Source organism: Amblyomma maculatum, chromosome 8 (assembly GCF_055883805.1).
Source record: "Amblyomma maculatum isolate TAMU_Amacu chromosome 8, ASM5588380v1, whole genome shotgun sequence".
Lineage (NCBI taxonomy): Eukaryota > Metazoa > Arthropoda > Arachnida > Ixodida > Ixodidae > Amblyomma > Amblyomma maculatum.
The window spans coordinates 65,862,979-65,880,461 of record NC_139351.1 but is presented as its reverse complement, the minus strand read 5'-3'; the positions used below and the strand labels follow the sequence as shown (position 1 = coordinate 65,880,461).

Genomic DNA, 17,483 nt, shown 5'->3' with positions numbered 1-17,483 from the left:
TCTGAGGGAGCTCTCGGGCCACAGGCATAGGATTCATATCTTCATGACTTCCTGGATGGGCTGTTATTTGAGATAGGTTTCTATTAGGCCGGATTTCGCTTTCTGAAATACAAAAGTAGTTTGCAGCTTACAGCAGCAGTGCTCAAGGTAGCAAAGAACTTTCGATGGTTGAAGCTAGTCTCGAGCTTTAAACTGTTGCGCTACTGATAGCTTTCAGTGTAGTTTGGGTGTGTTGAATATTTACGAACTTCATTTTTCTCCACCACTTTTGCAGCAGGTTCATTTTTAAAGAAGATGGCAAGTCATCCACTGGTGCGTAATTGCATATTTATCTGTCTTGTTCTTTAAAAAAAAATGTGTTTATTCTCTTAATACAAATTTTGATGGCTTGTGGAAGAAAACTGGTTCCTGCTATTAAAATGTGGAATCCAGCTTAATGCACTACAATATTGAGCTTAGTCTGGGGTGTGTATTTCTAGTACATTTTTCGTGCAGCTATTGGTGAATTGCCAGGTTAAAAAAATAAAGATATTTGTTTTGTAGTTTTTGCGTGCCATTGCATTCTGTTAATTTACAGAAATGATAGACAAGTACCCACAGTAGTGACTTGTGACCATTTGGACTGATTTAATTAAGTGAAGCCATGGTCGGATTTTTATTGAATTTGAAGGGAATAACAGTGGTGACCAAAGTAATCTGTACTGCTCGGAGTATTTGTTTACTTGAATGGTTTCAGCAGCATTGACAAATTGGCTAGAGAGTTCAGCACTGCGTATTTGCACAACTGCATGCTTTAGAGTCAAGTACAGTGAACTGACCATGTTTTGTGGTGATGTTCATTCATAGCAAGCATCAGCAGCCAAGTCAGCCAATAGTGAGCCTGACCCCCTGGTGGACTTGTTGGAAAGGAGCCTCAACATTCGAACCACACCAAAGGAACTGGATGCCCCCACCCCTCGCCTCATACTCAATGCATTGTGTGACGCCTTGGCCCGATTTGGCTTGAACGAGGGAGTGATGGATGCACCCCTTTTCGTGTTGCCATTCGAGACATCGTACATTGAGAACACAGTGCCAGTTATTCACTATCTGAAGCTGATGCAAGCTGTATTTCATCCCTTGGGCGTCGCCGATATCGGCTTGTCCGATCTAATGAACCCAAAACCACAACGCACTCGGAAGCTTCTGAAGATTCTGGCAAACAATTGGCTGCGCATTACTGCCACCTACAGCAAGTACAAGGTATGTTGCCCCGTTTTGGGGCTTGCTGCTTATAATGTCTTTCTAAGTGCCTTTGGAAATCGCGATTGATGTTGAAAACTTCAAATTTCTCAATTGTAGCTATCCATGATCGCAGTTAACCTGTAGTTTCACGACTACTGCAATGCAGTTTAAAGGTTAGAGGACCCAAAATTTTATTAGTGTAATTCAGGTTAACAATGTGTTGTGCTAGTCATCTTGCCAACACGAATTTCTTCTCTCATACTGTGTGGTTTCAGTAGCTGAAGGATTGCAGTATCACAAGTGAATACAAGACCAAGTGAGGCTCGCTGCAGTATAATTGTCCTTCATCCAGTCATTGCCATTCTGGCTTCTGGAACAGTTACCCTTATGATTCCGAGCTAGCGCCTCCCTCCATGCAGGTTCCGCTACCACCACCAGAAATATGGGGAAACAATACGGGCGTGGAGGGAGAGGCGTAGAAGGTACGCACTTCCATGTGACAGACTAATCCGAAAGCAAGCTACTACATACACTTAGGCGTCTACAAACACACTTATCCAAGCAGAGCACTGTACCATAAGATATGGCCCACATGATACAAAAGCGAATATGTCTGATGTGGTGACACCGCTGCATTATACCACGCAACATGGGGATGCAGGGCTAGCCCCATAATGCCTAAAATAGATAGCCCTTGTTTTGAGCTGTAGCAGGACCTTCTACACGACAAGCACACACAGCATTAGCTAGCTCATGTTGGTACAGTGATCTAGAGCCGCAACTGAGACCAACTCTTTCCTAATCCGCTACCATATTTCAGTCAATAAAGGTTAATCAGTCAGTCATAATCCACTCAGGTTGAAATTACCGGCAAAGTGAGAGCGGGCATTGTTCCGGAATGGCAGGGAAATTCAAGATGGCGATAACAAATTTTTTTTTAACAAAACAAAAAATAGGACCTCAGTGCACACGGATTTATTTTTGTTTATTTCTTATTGGGCTTGGAGATATGCTACGGACAGACGTCTGTGCACCACAATAGAGTGTTATCCCTACGCCGCCACCGTTTTTTCTCAGCACACCATTCAAATGCTCTCTCCTAAAAAGCGGCCATCTGCTCTTTAGCATGCGCGTGGGATGTCTCGCTTGCGGTGGTCATCCGAGATGCCCAGACAGCGTATGTACTAGACACGACCACCACATCCCACCGATCAAAACTGGCGCGGCGCACTTCTCTAATCACTTCCAATTTAACCATGCCTCTAATGGAGCTGCAAGGCAGCATTGGATTTGGTTCTTGGAGTGCATTGGAGGTACCAGTGTTGCATGGGCGTGGTGCATGATTAGAGAGAGGGGGCTCCTGGAATGGCACGGAAATGTGAAATTAGCAGTGAAGTTAGAGGAGGGCACTTGTTCGGAGTTTAAGCGCGAGTCATAAGCTTGCGTTAATTACGTCCCTGCCCTTTGTACACACCGCCCGTCGCTACTACCGATTGAATGATTTAGTGAGGTCTTCGGACCGATGGCCAGCGTGGCCTTTCGGTTGCGCCAGTTTGTTGGAAAGATGACCAAACTTGACCAAGATGACCAAAGTCGTAACAAGGTTTCCATAGGTGAACCTGCGGAAGGATCATTACCGAACTGGGCTTGTCATGCCCGGCGCCGCCCCCACTTATAAGCGAGGGATGGCGTTTAACCGCGGAGTTGCGAGATTCTGAAGCCGCTTCTCTGCACAAATTGTTACGCCCAGCGGAGCTCCGTCACCAAAGAATTGTCGGGCGGTCGGCTTCAGCGGGTACGAACGGCGTAACGCACCTGTGATGGTGGGCTTTCGGTTATCGAAGAACTCATCCGCTTTTGTAGTGATGCACGGAGTCTGTAGTGCGGGCTGAGGGAAAGGCCTGCCCGCCGCCAAAGGAACGGCAGCGCTGCTGCGAAGCACGAGAGGAAACGTGGCTCGCTAACTCTGCTGCGAAACTTCTTTTGCATTCGAGTCAGCAGCGCAGGCTCAGGGGAAGGCCTGCGAGCCGCCAAGGGAACGGTGGCGCTGCTGCAAAGTACGAGAGGAAACGCTGCTCGCTGGCTCTTTTGCAAAGAGTTGAAAAATGCGTCAGAGTCGGTAGCGCGGGCCGAGTGAAAGGCCTGCGCGCCACCAAGGGAACGGCGGCGCTGCTGTGAAGTACGAAAGGAAACGCTGCTCGCTAACTCTGCTGCAAAACTTTTTGCTTTCGAGTCGGTAGCGCGGGCCAAGGGAAAGGCCTGCCCGCTGCCAAGGGAACGGTGGCGCTGCTGCGAAGTACGAGAGGAACCGCAGCTCGCTGGCTCTGGATGCCGTTTGCTTCGTTCATGGCGTGTTGAAAGTCTGACGCTTGCACGACGAGCGCGATATTAGGCGCTGCGCCGATGGCGCGAAAGGAGACATCGGGACCAAAAAGGACGACGGGGTTATAATCCCGCACTCGAACGCATTCGCGGCCTTGAGGTTCTTTCGGGGCTTCGTCCTCCCGGTTTCCGAGTAGTCTCTGAAAAGCCGTTCGAGACACTTGTGGTTGGTGGGCTCCCATTGCGGGAGTAGTCCGACAGACTCTCTTCTTGCGCATTGTCAAATACGCGCTGTCCGGCTCCAATGCTGAGCGGTGCGCAAGGCCTCCGATGCAAAGATGATAGGGGCCCCTTTGTGCGAAATGTGGTAGATGGTGGAGGATGAGATCGCGGCGGCGTGATGTTGATAGAGGTGGGTCCAAGAGGCTACCCTTGAGAAGCGTCGCTGTAGGGATCTATCCGGGGCTCTCCACCGGGGAGCGAAGGTGCATGGGAGCGGCGGTTGATGCTCAAGGAAACGAGTCTTCCGAAATTGCAGGATATTTTGCTGATGAAACACTTCTACCGTGCTGCATGGTGAAAACGCGGTTAACCCGCAGATGACTTTTACGCTAATTTAAGAGTTGGTATGAGGTTATATCAAAAAGTGGTGATTAAATTGCAGCTTTTTGTATGCCTCGTGTGTTTTCATACTCACTTGTGACTTAGCAACCACTATTTGGCAACTTGAAATCAAAAATTGAAAGTACAGAATAAAAATATTCAGCCACAAATTATTTATTAAAGGGCCATTGTCCAGGGTAGGACTTTTTAAGCAAAGTAGCCCAATGCTTCGATTAGGTACCGGAGGTAGTCTCTGCAAAATGCTACAGCAATATACACGCCGCACAGCAGCAAAAATACAAATCAAAGCTCTGTCATTCTCCCCTCTGCGAAACCAGCTTCCCCGTTCTCTACTCTGGCCCGTCGGGCCGCTAGGCTGACGTCGGAAGGCTGCGACATCCATTGGTCCGTCTCGCTGATTGACGGGTGAAGAATGGCGTACACGACTAATTGTGCGTGCCGCTCGCTGCACACTTTTTCCTCGCCACGGCTGGGCTGAATGCAATGAATGCAGCGGGGTGCACTCCCTCGCCTGTTTCGTTTTCACGCACGCAGAGGGCCACACCCCTTCTCGACAAATGCGGAGGAGGAAGGGGAATTTGGCTTGCAGAGGCTAGACGACTGGGCAGGAGAGTGAAAAGCCTTTACGAAGGAAAGAGAGGAGAGGAACACGGACAGAATCAGGTGATTGCGGTGGCTGTAACTGCGTTATTAATTACTCGTTTCAAAAACATTTTTTTGGCCTTGCGTTCTGGGGGCGAAGCCTCACAGTCACCGGGGAAAAAAATATTTTTGACCTGAGCGTGGACAATGGCCCTTTAAACGCTTGTGAATTCCAGGGGGTGATTCTTTTTGCTAATGTTATACACATTGTTCCAAAACAAAAACACTGGAGGAAAACTGTAGTGTCCCAACCCTTTAATTATAGGCATTCATGTTTTGTCACAGGTTGTCGTTTTGGTTTATACCTAGGCATATGAGTCTGTCAGTTCTTGCTTTCCTTTTTTTTTTGCATGATGCTGGACTTATGCACAGCTTGTGTCACTCATCATCCAATTGACTGTTATTTATCCCTCCTAGGAGAAGGAAAATAAGCAGCTGCAGGCCAAGATAGAAGCGAATAAGATTGCAATTGCACTCACCGCCAAGACGGAGGAGGCAAACAAGCTCGCCGCTTTGCTTGGCAAGGCTTCCGAGGAAGCAGAGCAGATTGAAAAAGAACGTTCTGACTGCGAGCAGACTCTTGCAGTATACAGGAAGCGTAAAGCTGCCATTATGTCAGACTACCAAATGCTGAAGACAACCCTCTATGATTCTACCGAGGCGATACGAAGGGCAGAATTGGACATCTTGGAACTTAAGGAAGCCATCGAAGAAAAGCAAGCCGCTGTGTGCAGGTACGGAGAATTGAATGTTAACATCTGTGGCTAGTAGGTCAAATAGGAATGCTGTGTGCAATTCTTTGTGCAATACTTTACAGGAGCTATGTCAATAAAACATGGTATTATCGTGAGGTTGCAAGAAGGAATGAGAAGTGGAGAGAGAGCACATGCAACAGAGGGGAATTATTACAAGTGGAGAAAGACAGGGGAAGGTGTGCAAATGTAGTGGGGAAACGGAGAAGGGCAGCATGCACTAGGTAGAGAAAGAACAGTAGGAGAAAAGAAACAAAGGAAAAGTGGAAAAGAGAAAGCGTGCACCGGAGTAGAAGAGTTGAAAGTGTGTCAGGCTAGGAAAAAATGAGCCGGGGTTTAGCTTCGCCTATACTGTCTAAGACATGCGAAAGCGTGGCTTGGCGTGGTTTTGCTTGGCGATTTAGCATTGAGAAATTGGCACAGTGATGTCAGTGCACGTAAATATCCCTAGGTGGTGGAAATTATCCCTCAGCCCTCCGTTACAGTGCTTCTTCCTCTTTCTGTCCTACCTTCTTTCCTTTGCATATATGCGCTCAGGTCTCCAGCAAAAAGTGCGAAAGATCTTCCTTTCTCATATACCAATTTACAAGTTACTCGCAGTTTTCAACGCGTCCCTGTACTGCGCGTTGTCAGTGCGTGTTAAAGATCCCCTGGGGGTCGAAATTTCCAGAGCCCTCTACTACGGCATCTCTCATTGCTTGAAGAAGTGCAGTATCAAAGTGTATTGCTGGGCGAGTTAGTGACTGATCATGGTAGCAGGAAATAACGCAAAAGATGGGACATAAGGAAGTAGACAACGCGAGCGCTAACAACTGAACATATTCAAAGCGTGAGCGTGTAAGTACATTGAGTGACAGATGCGCAGGAACTTAATTACACTGCATTGAAGCATAAGGTCTGGAAAAATGCTGTGAAAATGTATGTTTAAATCCTACCCCAAGTCATCTAAAGTCGGTCGGAGCTTTATCCTAACTTTTTTCTTGAATTTAGTTATAGTTTGTGCAAGAACTTCTGCGTGTAAAGGTTAAGGGAAAGTGGAAAGTAATGTGGCTTGTAAGTAACTTGTTGGCATCATGAGTAGCACGATCTCTCAGTCAAGTAACGTGGGCTCTTATGAGGGCAGTTCGGAGGCAAGGCAGTGGGTGGAAATCTAGTGGAAACCAAGAATAAATGGGCATGGCCAGGGCATGTAGTGCGAAAAAAGGATAACCGATGGTCGCTTAGGGTAACAAATTGGATTCCAAGAAAAAGGAAAGCATGCCAGGGGGCGGCAGAAAGCCAGGTCTGGTGGGTGGATGAGGTTAAGAAGTTTGCAGGGGTCAAGTGTATGCAGCTAGCACAGGACCGGGTTAATTGGAGAAATATGGGATAGACCCTGCAGTGGGTATTGTCAGGCCGATGATGATGATGTGAGGCAAGGGTGGAGCATTTAAAATTTCTTGAATATAAACCCCGAAAACTTAAAATATCCCCAGGAAGTCTAACACAGAAGAAATGAATGTTAAAGTTTATCTTTTCATATTCGCACACTCTAAATGTACCTACCTTCGTTGAAATTGAAAGTGCCTTTTACAATCCAGCGTTGTTAGTGCTTGGTGATCCCTTGAAGGTAGGCATTTGTTCAATGCAATGCTTCTAAAGCGACTGATCGACCTCTGTAATGCCCTGGTGCGCACTTATGGCCATGCCGGCAAGTGGGACTCGGCCGTACAAGAGTTTGGCACCTTACTGCCATTACTTTTCCTTCTCAGGTGGCCCGGTGCTGGCAACACGACGAAGACTCCATAATAGGTTCTGAGAGTTATTCAGAATTTAAAGCAGTTTTTTCAACTGATATTTTTTTAAATTTTGAGATGAATTGATATCTTTATTCTACCCATACAAGGGTGCGTGTACATTCCCCGAGTCACTGTGCTCGTAGCTCACTCACGTGCTTTGAAGAGAATTGAAATTGTTAAAACAGGGCTGTCGTTCTATCATTCCAACTGATGTTCACAACATCATTAACTGCCACATTCTCTTTGTTTTATTAGCACTCTGTGCTGCTGCTGCAAAAAAATACAAAATGTGAATTTTTATTAGATGTAGAAAACTGAGGGACCATAAATTTTTGGAGCTCAGGGAACTTTGAGCTCAAACGTTTACTAATATTGCTGAGCATTTAAAACATGCAGTGTCCCAGTTCAGCGTAGCCAAGATTTCAAAAATAGATGTTGGATTAGTGTCCTATCACATCATTCGGTGTGAGTTTCTTATGCTGCCTTGCCAGGCAATGGGGCACAACCCATTTAGTGTTGATGGTCTTGTTTAAAGAAATTCGTTCCAGGAGCCCGCTGCCCTGAGGAGCAATGGCAGGAGCGAGTGGAATGCCACATTGTATTCAGGAAGCATCTTGGCTCTTAGAGAGAACCTGTCAGCTGTTGAGAGTAGTGTGACCTAGATTGCACTATTTTTGAAAAATGTTTTGCTTCCCAAAATTAATTAGAAAACCGTTATTATACTCCGTTTCATACATCAGGTGCAACGCAGCGAAAGCTACGCAAGTAGTCCGGAAGGAAAAAAAAGAGCAGGCGTATCACTACGCGCTCAGTCCGTGCCCGAGTAGTTTCTGCGGAAACGCGGTGTGGCCACATGCTTTACATGGCCTGTGCACTGGGGGTGTTTTTTTGTCTTCTGCCACCACACGATCGTGGCGCTGCTGCCCTACCGTTCTTTGGTGGAAGGAATGGCCGCTGGTTCACAAAGCACCTTGACGCTTTTGCTCTGGGATTGCGTTCTGGTGTGCTACAGACTGGCTTAAAATATACAGGTTGGTCAAGCCTGTAGCTGCAGGCTTGCACATACTTTATGCGTGCATTACGCAGTTGTGATCCATGTGTGAGGATGGTAATGAACGCCATCTGCTGCCCCGAGGAGAAGCACATGCCTCAGGAAAGAAAGACAGGCTATGGATAACATGCCTCTAAAGGTACACTGAAAGTGCAGCTTATTAAGCCGCGTAACAGAACCTATAGCAGGTCAATAACTGCCCTGACTCTGTGAAAGTATGGGGAGGTGCTCGATATTGTGGGACACGTACACAAGCAAACAGTAACTGGTTCGAAGATGGAATGTGTGCCACTCGGCACAGAGGTGAAACTGGTACTCTGCCTCGCTCAACCACTAATTGAAACTGGCTGGCAGAATGTAACGCCCTGCATCTAACAATGAACGAAAAAAAAAGCGGCAGACAACGCATTTGCTCCGTATACAACATAACTGGGCTCAACCTTAAGCTTAGTACGCTGCTAATTGGCTGTTTGCAACGCGCAAACGATGTGACAGAGAATTGGTTTTGAGATTTCGTTTTAGAATAGGTGATGCCCATTAGAAATAACACAAAACTATACTGATACCTGATCATTGTCTCAACAGCTTTGACATCAGTATAAAAATGAGAACTACATGCAGTAAACTGGGGATGTCAGTGACTCCATTTCCATGGCTTAGGGAATTCATGTTTAGTTAAACCACTGGTGATTCGTATTAGTCATGTATCAAAAACATTTGCATGCTAATCTTTGGCTGTGCTAGAAGAATTAACTCGCCATCTCCTTCAAGCGCTGCGTCCACATGTGGATGCGACCCAAATTTTCCTATATCTTTCCACGGAGTGCGAATTTCTACCTTTGAGTCTGGCACCCATAACATTTGGACCCGCCTTATTGAGTATGTGGTGCCATCCCTTGTTGCTACAGCGAAATGTGTATGTAAGCAGCAAGTAAAGATGGGCGTCGCAGCATTTTACGGCAGGACGAATCAGTAGCTCTTATTTTTGCATGCCTACGATGCCTAATACTATTTATTGTAATGAATGTGTCGATAAGGGAATGTAGATGTTGCATGCAAGATTTCATTATCTTAGACGTAGGAAATGTGCTTCAGCGGACTTTCAGAGCTTCACGTTCACAAATGTGGACACGGCGTCTTAATTGTTAAAGTGGTACATTCTGTCCGTGGCGTTTCGTTATTTTGGTCAAGAGCAGTATGTAATACACTGATTGCGTGCAGTTGTCCCAATCTTGAAGGCGTCAAGGTATTTTCAAAGTAAAACATTTATTCATGCCTAATGATTCCTTAGAAAATGCAGAAAATGTTGCAGTGTTTTCATTCATGTAGCAGCTTTGAGGCGCATGTCCACATATGTGGATGCAAAATAAAATATAAACATTTTGGCATAATCTTTTATATTTGAATTCTGCCTGGCCTACTGATCATGCATAGTGCAAAAAAAAAAATTTCCTTTCAGAAAATTTAATTGGTGCCTGAAGGGGTTATATTACTTGTTAGGGCATTCATCGTTACTATTATGGGCTGTTGGCAGCCTATAATATTAATGCAGAAAGTCTGCACGTACGCTGCTAGAGAGGAAGCCAAAGTTCTCACCTGTTGAGTGTGTATTTATCGATGGTCACGTTCACTCCAGCTTGCTTTTGAAGCTTTTTAATTCCGGCATGAGCCCACATTCGCGTTCAGTCTACTTTCTGCGAAGGATCAGCTTACAAAATAAGTACAGCTTCTCCATTTAAGGCCTCAATGAATATTATATACTCTGCCTATTTTATGAAACGGGAGGGTCAATTCTCCTGTTTGTAGTTTTAGTAGCCAACTTTATAAAGAAAATGTTATGTTTGAGTTTCATGAAGTATGCGAACCCTTCACATTGTTTTGCCTTTATTTCGGCACCCTGTATCTCATAAATTAGCAGTTTAAGACAAGAAGCCAGGCGCAAACCAGCCGCCACCACCGAAGCGAACAACCAGAGTGGGGTAGGTCCGCCACGCGCCTAGCGGCGACAGAGGACACAACTCGCTTAGAATACCTCTTATTGTATCTGTGGCCAGTGTGCAGGCTGCACGAGATTGCGCCGCCGTCATCTCTCAAGTCTGGCCGTAGGTTAGTAAAGAGCACCTAAACAATACCTTGGTGCGAATATTTTATTCAGCTGTTTTCCAAGGTGGTCCACAACTTGTTTATTGACTTTTTTTCCTAATGCAAATAACTAAAAAAATGCTAATTATGCTTTAGTAATTAACCTCGGGGAACTAAAAGAATACTGCAAGCTAGCCCATGTGACCCTCGGCAGTCTGCTGTTGGTTTAACTAGGCTGGGAAGGCCAGTTTTCTAAAGAGATTGATTAAATTTAGGTAACACCCTCCGTGAATTGCGTGCTGACCATCTTGATTGGCCACGCTTGTCTCGGATAAGATGGGCCAAGGTCAAAAAAAAAAAAAGCTTTGTGTTCTTCCAGCTTGAAAACAAATAAATCTTGTTAGGATTTATGTAAATTATTGGCCAGCTTTCCTGTCATTCTGCCTGCTTGATTAATTCAAATTAACAAAGTTTTTAAATGTGGCTTTAAATGCTTTTTGGGCACATTGGCCGCAATCACTGGTGGTTATCGTAGGACCAGCAGCAGCGCAAATCAGCCTTCACTTTACCAAGTCGCAGATAAAAGCGCTGTAATCGGGGGACATTTTGCCTCATACTGTTACATGCTTTAGTTTTTGCTGAATAGAAAGCGCTGTGGGTAAGTCTACCTCGTCGAACGCACCAACTCGATGGCACGCAACAACTTTGTTATTCACAGTTAAACGTTTATGGCTATATTTAAAATCTTGAGTAGTTAGTGCCACCTAATTGCTCGAGAGAGCAGAAAAAAATACTAGCCAGTTCTTTACATCACTCCAAATAACTTCCTTTTTGTCTCGAAGAGTGCTTTCATTTAAACAACCTAAATCTTGATTCATGCCTTGATGCCTTGTATGAAAAAAGTGCCAGTATATACATCATCAGTATTCTGGGAAGTATTATCCTTGTGATTGACAGAAGCATTTATATTAGTGCAAGAAAACTCTGGGTTTGCATAATTAGTTCATTTAGTGTTTTTTTTTTTCTTTAAACATTGAAACTCCTTAGATTAGCACCTGGATGCTATTTAGCCCTCATATACTTGGAGCAAGTTGTATATAATTGGGGCTGTGATGGTTGGGTAATGTATTACGGGTATTGAGGCTCTTAATTTTAAGCAAATCTTGCTGTTTTGTTACAACTGTCTTCACTGCAACCATGTTTTTTTTTTGTACTTGTCAGGAATACTTGGTGTATGTAAGTGAGTGTTGCGTGGTTAAACATACTTTTCAGAGCTTCGAGTTTCAGTCGCTACTTTGGCTTGAGTCATATTTCATGTAATGCAGGCTTGGCTGAAGCTCAAGCCCCATGTGGTTCAATTTCTTCTGCACAAGCGTGTTCTTTTTATTCTGGGAAAGTAAACTGTAAGATGTGATTCAATCTGATTCCAGGGATCCAGTTGCTCGAAAGGAGAGCATCGCTGCTGGAACAGAAACTTTGGCTGGCCTTACGTCAGCCATCGAGGACTTTCAAACCAAGCTGTCTGGCATTCAGGACAAGCTTGATTCAGTACCTGAAATGAGCGACGCCTACAACAAAATTGTTGCAACTGCAGACGAGTTTGAAGCCAAAATTGCTGAGCTAACGGAGCTGCAGGAGACCAAAGAAGCCCAAGAAAAGAAGCGGTGAGTGTAGATCTCCTGCCTAGTGGGAATAGTTTCTTTATTAACCTTTTCTGTAGTTTGATTTAAATTGGATTGCAAAGCCTTCTTTTGGTGGTTATGTGCTGTGAGAATGCAGCGAACTGATGAAAAGCACTCACCTTTAGGATGCCTGGTAAGAACACTGCTCTCCAATGCATTCCGTCTACATTCTTCTGCCAGTACGAATGCACTGCTTGGTAGTTGGCTGTCTTTTGTGGCCACATATTTAGCGCAAAAGAGCATCGACAGGACATGTACATAAATGTGGGTCGAGGTGCTTGCTGGTGCTTCATGCCTACTGCCCTGCTGGAGCGACTTGGTGGTTGGGGCTCTTGACTGCTGAGCCCGAGGACGCAGGTTTGATCTTGGCCGCAGCAGCTGCGTTCTGATCGAAGCAACGTTGCCTGCGTACTGCGCGATGTCGGCGCATGTTCGACAAGCCCATATGATCAAATTATCTGGGGCCCTGTACCGTGGTCTCTCTTTTGACTAAACCTTATAAACCATACCAACCATGCCATACTTATCTGCATTTGCAGGGCTGAAGCGGAGCACGCAAAACACACGCTGAAAAAAAAGCTGGAGCTCATGTACGAGGAGGAAAAACATCTCGCGCGCCATAAGTCACTCGGACAGCCACAAGATGCAGCCATTGAGTCTCGTGAGCAGCGGAACAAGGAAGCACGGGCCAAGTTAAAGGAGCTCACAGAGGCTTACAACGCTACCTTAGCTGTTAAAAATCCAGAGGTACCGTTTACATTGCTTTTGCGATTGTTTCCTGCAGTTTAGTTTTGCATGTGTGGCAGGTATGCTCATCTTGCATCTTCCTGCACGAAAAATGCCAACTTTTGAGTTTAATTTGTGATGCGCATTTTTGTTTTTTGGCTCGTGGACGTTTGTGCATCTTTAACTGAGCATATGTCATGGCATATGTTCTTAGTGGGTCTTCTCAAGCTGTGAATAACTGCCAGCATATAGTTGTTTTTTTCTTTTACAACCTGGCAAATTGTTTTCATTATTGAAATAAGTTTAGTATTCTTTTGGTTTGAAAAGGATTTAGTTCGATAGCAGAAGTTTATATGGCTTTGACGTTTCTTCTAAGATGGCATATGCCTAAAGTATTGCTGTCTGAGGAAGAGGGAGATGTCTGTCCTTTTTCTTTTTTTTTCTTGCTGCTTGCATTTTGCTCAAATAGCATCCTTTGAATGATGCATCGGCTTTCAGTTGATTTGTTGTGACAAATTTCGTCCGTAGCACCAAGAAATAATGAATGTCACAGATATTTATGTGCGGCCACAGGTTGATGCTGACTGCGCAGTCGTGTGTATTGACTGTGCACATCAATTGCAAATGGATTGGTGCTGCTCATCTCTTTCTTTTCAATCTGTCCACGTCGCGCAGACTGTCCAGATAGTTCGAACTGCCACTCATGATGCGATTTAGTGTTCATTGCATCAGTGCTAGCATGAAATAGAGTAACAAAGAAAACAAACACACAAGTAGCTCAACCGCCAACCACACTAGTCAACCAAGATGGCGTCGGTCGCACGCTGACGTCAACGTGAATACCCCTTAAGGAAGTGGGTAAAAAAATTGTGAAATAGTTTGACATAGCCATATTGAAGCTTCTACCATATTGACACAGCTTGACACAGCCTTATTGAATATGTTAACTTTCATGTCTTTACAGGTTGCAGAGATGGAAGCAGCTACACGAAGTGTTTACGAAGAAATTGACAGACTTCAGAAAGAGCATGATGAATATATTTCCGAGAATGAGAGAACGATGCAACTCCTGCGAGAAGAAATGGAAAAGGTAGCAACCAGTGTTCGAGATGTGTTTAACCCAGAGAAACTGTCGCGCTTTGTAGCCAAAGCGCGGGGTTGTGTGGATGATGCTAAAGGCAGTCATGGTGATGGAAGTGCTCCTTGACCCAGCATGCATACAGCGTTGCAAACAAGGTTTTCTTTTGAGCTGCAGCTGGCACTGTCTGTGTGATCTGTGTGCTAATCACAAATTTCGTATTTAATATTCTTATAAATACTTATTCGTATCCTCATATTTTTCATAAGTACTGAATCATAACTGTTACACCATTTCATAAAATTGAGACTACTTATTTATGTCTATGTCAATAGCATTGTAAAATACAGGGATCCTTTCCCTTTGTAAATATTCCTCTATATTATGTTCAACCCAAAGTGTTAGCGGTGGAATTTTCAACCTTTCCCCTAATTATAATGTGTATGGAAACACTGAATTTGCTTGAAGGTATGTAATCAAATACCAACTGAAATAAACGCAAAACAATTTTGCCAACACTTGGAATCTGTCTGTCTCTGTGTGTGCATGTTTGCATCTGATATGATAATGTGCATCATTGGTAATAGAAATCATATTAATTGTAAACCTTGCAATTTACTACAATTTTTTGTTTTCATCCTGTGAAACGCTTTATTTCATCTCTTATTTTGATATAACTTGCATCCAGACCCAAGACTAAGCAGTCTATTGAGTTTGATAGTACTAGCCAAAAAATGCATTTTTTGGAGTATTGTAGGGCTACAGAGACTGACATTGCACTGCACAGGTTAAAGATCCCATATTGGAGTGATACTACGCAGGATGCAATAAATATCATCAGTTTTCTATATGCTGCCTGAATTCTGTAAGGTGGGGCTGAGCGAGGCTGTTCTGGGCCTAAAAATTTGAGGGGTGATCTCGCATAGTGAAAAAGCATTAGGTCAATACGTATTAGGTAATTACAGGCAAAATATGTAAATGGCGAAAAATGGTCTCATTAACTAATGGCATGACACCACATTTGATACTACAATAGTTAATTAAAATCGGTCAATTAAGGTGACTTCAAGGATGTGACGTTACGCAACCTGAAGCCGAGCCAAAAATAGACATAGGAAGGGATTGTCGCACAATTTGAAAGTACCAAAGACTAAAGTAGTTAATTAAGGCAGTCAATTAGAGTGACGTTAAAGATGTGACGTCACACAGCCGGAAGTAGAGCCGAAAAAAGACATAGGATGAGATTGGCACGCAGTTTGAAAGTACCGAAAACTAAAATGGGTAAACAAGTGAATCAATGTGACATCACGCAACTGGAAGTAGAGCCGGAAAAGGGCATAGGAAGGGATTGGCGCGAAATTTGAAAATACCAAAGACTAAAATGGGTAAAAACAAGAAGCGAATTAAGCAACTAGAAGCAATCAGAAGCAACCAACAGCAGCATCCGTGTTTTCGCATGACTCCAATGCAGATTCTGCAGTGCTTTTTAATTTCTGAGGCAGTAAACATAGATTGCAAATAAACATATTGTCACGCTACTGACGACGATGAAGGATTGTGATGGTGTGGCAGAAGAGGAGGAAGAAGAGGAGGATCTTACGACACGGGCCGCCACGAATTGTCATCACTGATCGGGGCCAACAGTTCACGGCTGATGTTAAAAAGCTCATGCGTTTATGCGCCGTAACTTTCCGACAATCGACGCCATACCATCCCCGGACAAATGGCTTGACTGAGCGCGTTAACAGAACGCTTATCAACATGCTAGCCATGTATGTGGACGCAGAGCATAAGAACTGGGACACCATACTACCCTTCATCACGTATGCTTTTAATTCCGCCACGCATGAGACGACTGGGTACAGTTCATTTTTCCTGCTCTATGCCAGACCACCACGCTATTCCCTGGATACTATCCTGCCCTTCACAAGCTGTGAAGACCCCTGCCTGGCTGAGACCCTCTGTCTCGCCGAAGAAGCTCGGAGAACCGCCCGATTAGGGTCTGGTGCTTCACAAGAACGTTCTAAAGTGCGATACGATGCCAGTCACCGACGGGTCACATACTCTGTAGGTGATTTAGTCTGGCTATGGCGTCCAATTCGGCGCCGTAGCCTACATCAAAAACTCTTGGCCCACTATGACGGCCCATATGTGGTTGTCAAACGCATTAGTGATTTAACTTATGCAATAGCCCGCCTGACAGCATCGGGTCGCCGTTCTGCCAAAAGTGTTGCCCGCTTGAAGCCGTGTCAGCCTCGCACGACTAACGAACACGCCCAGAGGGCTTCGTCTGAGTAGGGGGGAAATGTCACGCTACTGACAACGATGGAGGGTTGTGATGGTGCGGCAGAAGAGGAGGAAGAAGCGTTGGTTTCTGGGCGCTAGTAGGCTTCATCTTGTTCCGCTACATCAGCACTGTAAATAAGCACCCCTTCTTATTACACCGTAACAATATGTAAGCAGCACTTCCCTAACACTTCAAGCGAAGGGAAGTGCTCTTTTGGAAGGGAGAGGGATCTTATGATATGCGACGGGACTGTATGCAGACTTTTTATCAGCGGCTGTGTATAAAAAGAAATGCTTCATGAATAAAAATTCAGTTGTCAGTCCAGAGCAATGTGCCTGTGTGGCTCTATCTGTCCGTGTACTAGTGCTGTTTTAAAATAATTTATATAGCCGTCAAGACCAGGCATGTATATTAGAGTGGGTAACAGAAAGAGTGGGAATAGTATGGGGGAATATGTTAGAAATATCGTTTTTATTTGTACAACACATTGCGTAAGTTTTACAAACATATTTGACTATCTAAAAAATGACATTACTATCTAGTAATATTTCTTGGCTGTGCAATCACACCTGCAATTTTGCGAAAAGGGGTTGCTATAGAAAATGGAGGCAGTTTAAGGAAGAAGCCCTACACACACAGTTTCTCTCAGCTTAATATTCTCCTTCAACCCCCTTCATGACAAGGACACGCACACATGCAGTGCCAACAAATAAAGGTGGGGATATCATGTTACTAATGAAACAAATTTGTGAGGGTACGTGCGACGAACACATGCACTGAAGAACAGGTACTGGAGTCCGGGATCGGTTGCTCGTAACATAGTCTAACGCGATTTGAAAGTGATAACTTCAGGCTTACCCTATTCGAATTAAACCGCTCTGACACAGTTAATTTAGTCAAGAGGGCTGCAATGTACACATGAGCTTAGCTGGCCGATTGGTTCCTCTGCTCTGCGCGATATTAATAGTTTCTAAGTAACCGTCACGCAGGAAAAAATTACTACGTTCTAAGGCGAACGCGATGACCTTGAAATCGCGAAAGACTATGTTCACTTGCTCCAGACTATATATGAGCGCTGACTGCTTGACAGTCGAGCAGCATATATCCATAACTTTCCTCGGTCTGTAAACCTCCAGTGCTTGTATGGCGCACATGCTGGACAGCTGTTTAACCACAAAGTCAAACAGCATTCAACGTACCGGTCTGGCAACAAACCATTTCTTGCTGGCATTGAG

At 44.6% G+C, this 17,483-nt stretch overlaps 1 protein-coding gene across 1 annotated transcript; it reads left to right on the top strand.

The window, feature by feature from the left end:
* Positions 1-233: 233 nt before the first annotated feature.
* On the top strand, positions 234-14,469 carry LOC146181334 (uncharacterized). The gene is made up of 6 exons (XM_084577878.1): positions 234-312; positions 847-1,242; positions 5,230-5,546; positions 11,906-12,139; positions 12,697-12,904; positions 13,848-14,469. Exons 1-6 carry the CDS (start codon positions 295-297, stop codon positions 14,088-14,090), a joined length of 1,416 nt encoding a protein of 471 aa, XP_084434004.1. The 5' UTR covers positions 234-294; the 3' UTR covers positions 14,091-14,469.
* The last annotated feature ends 3,014 nt before the right edge of the window (positions 14,470-17,483 follow it).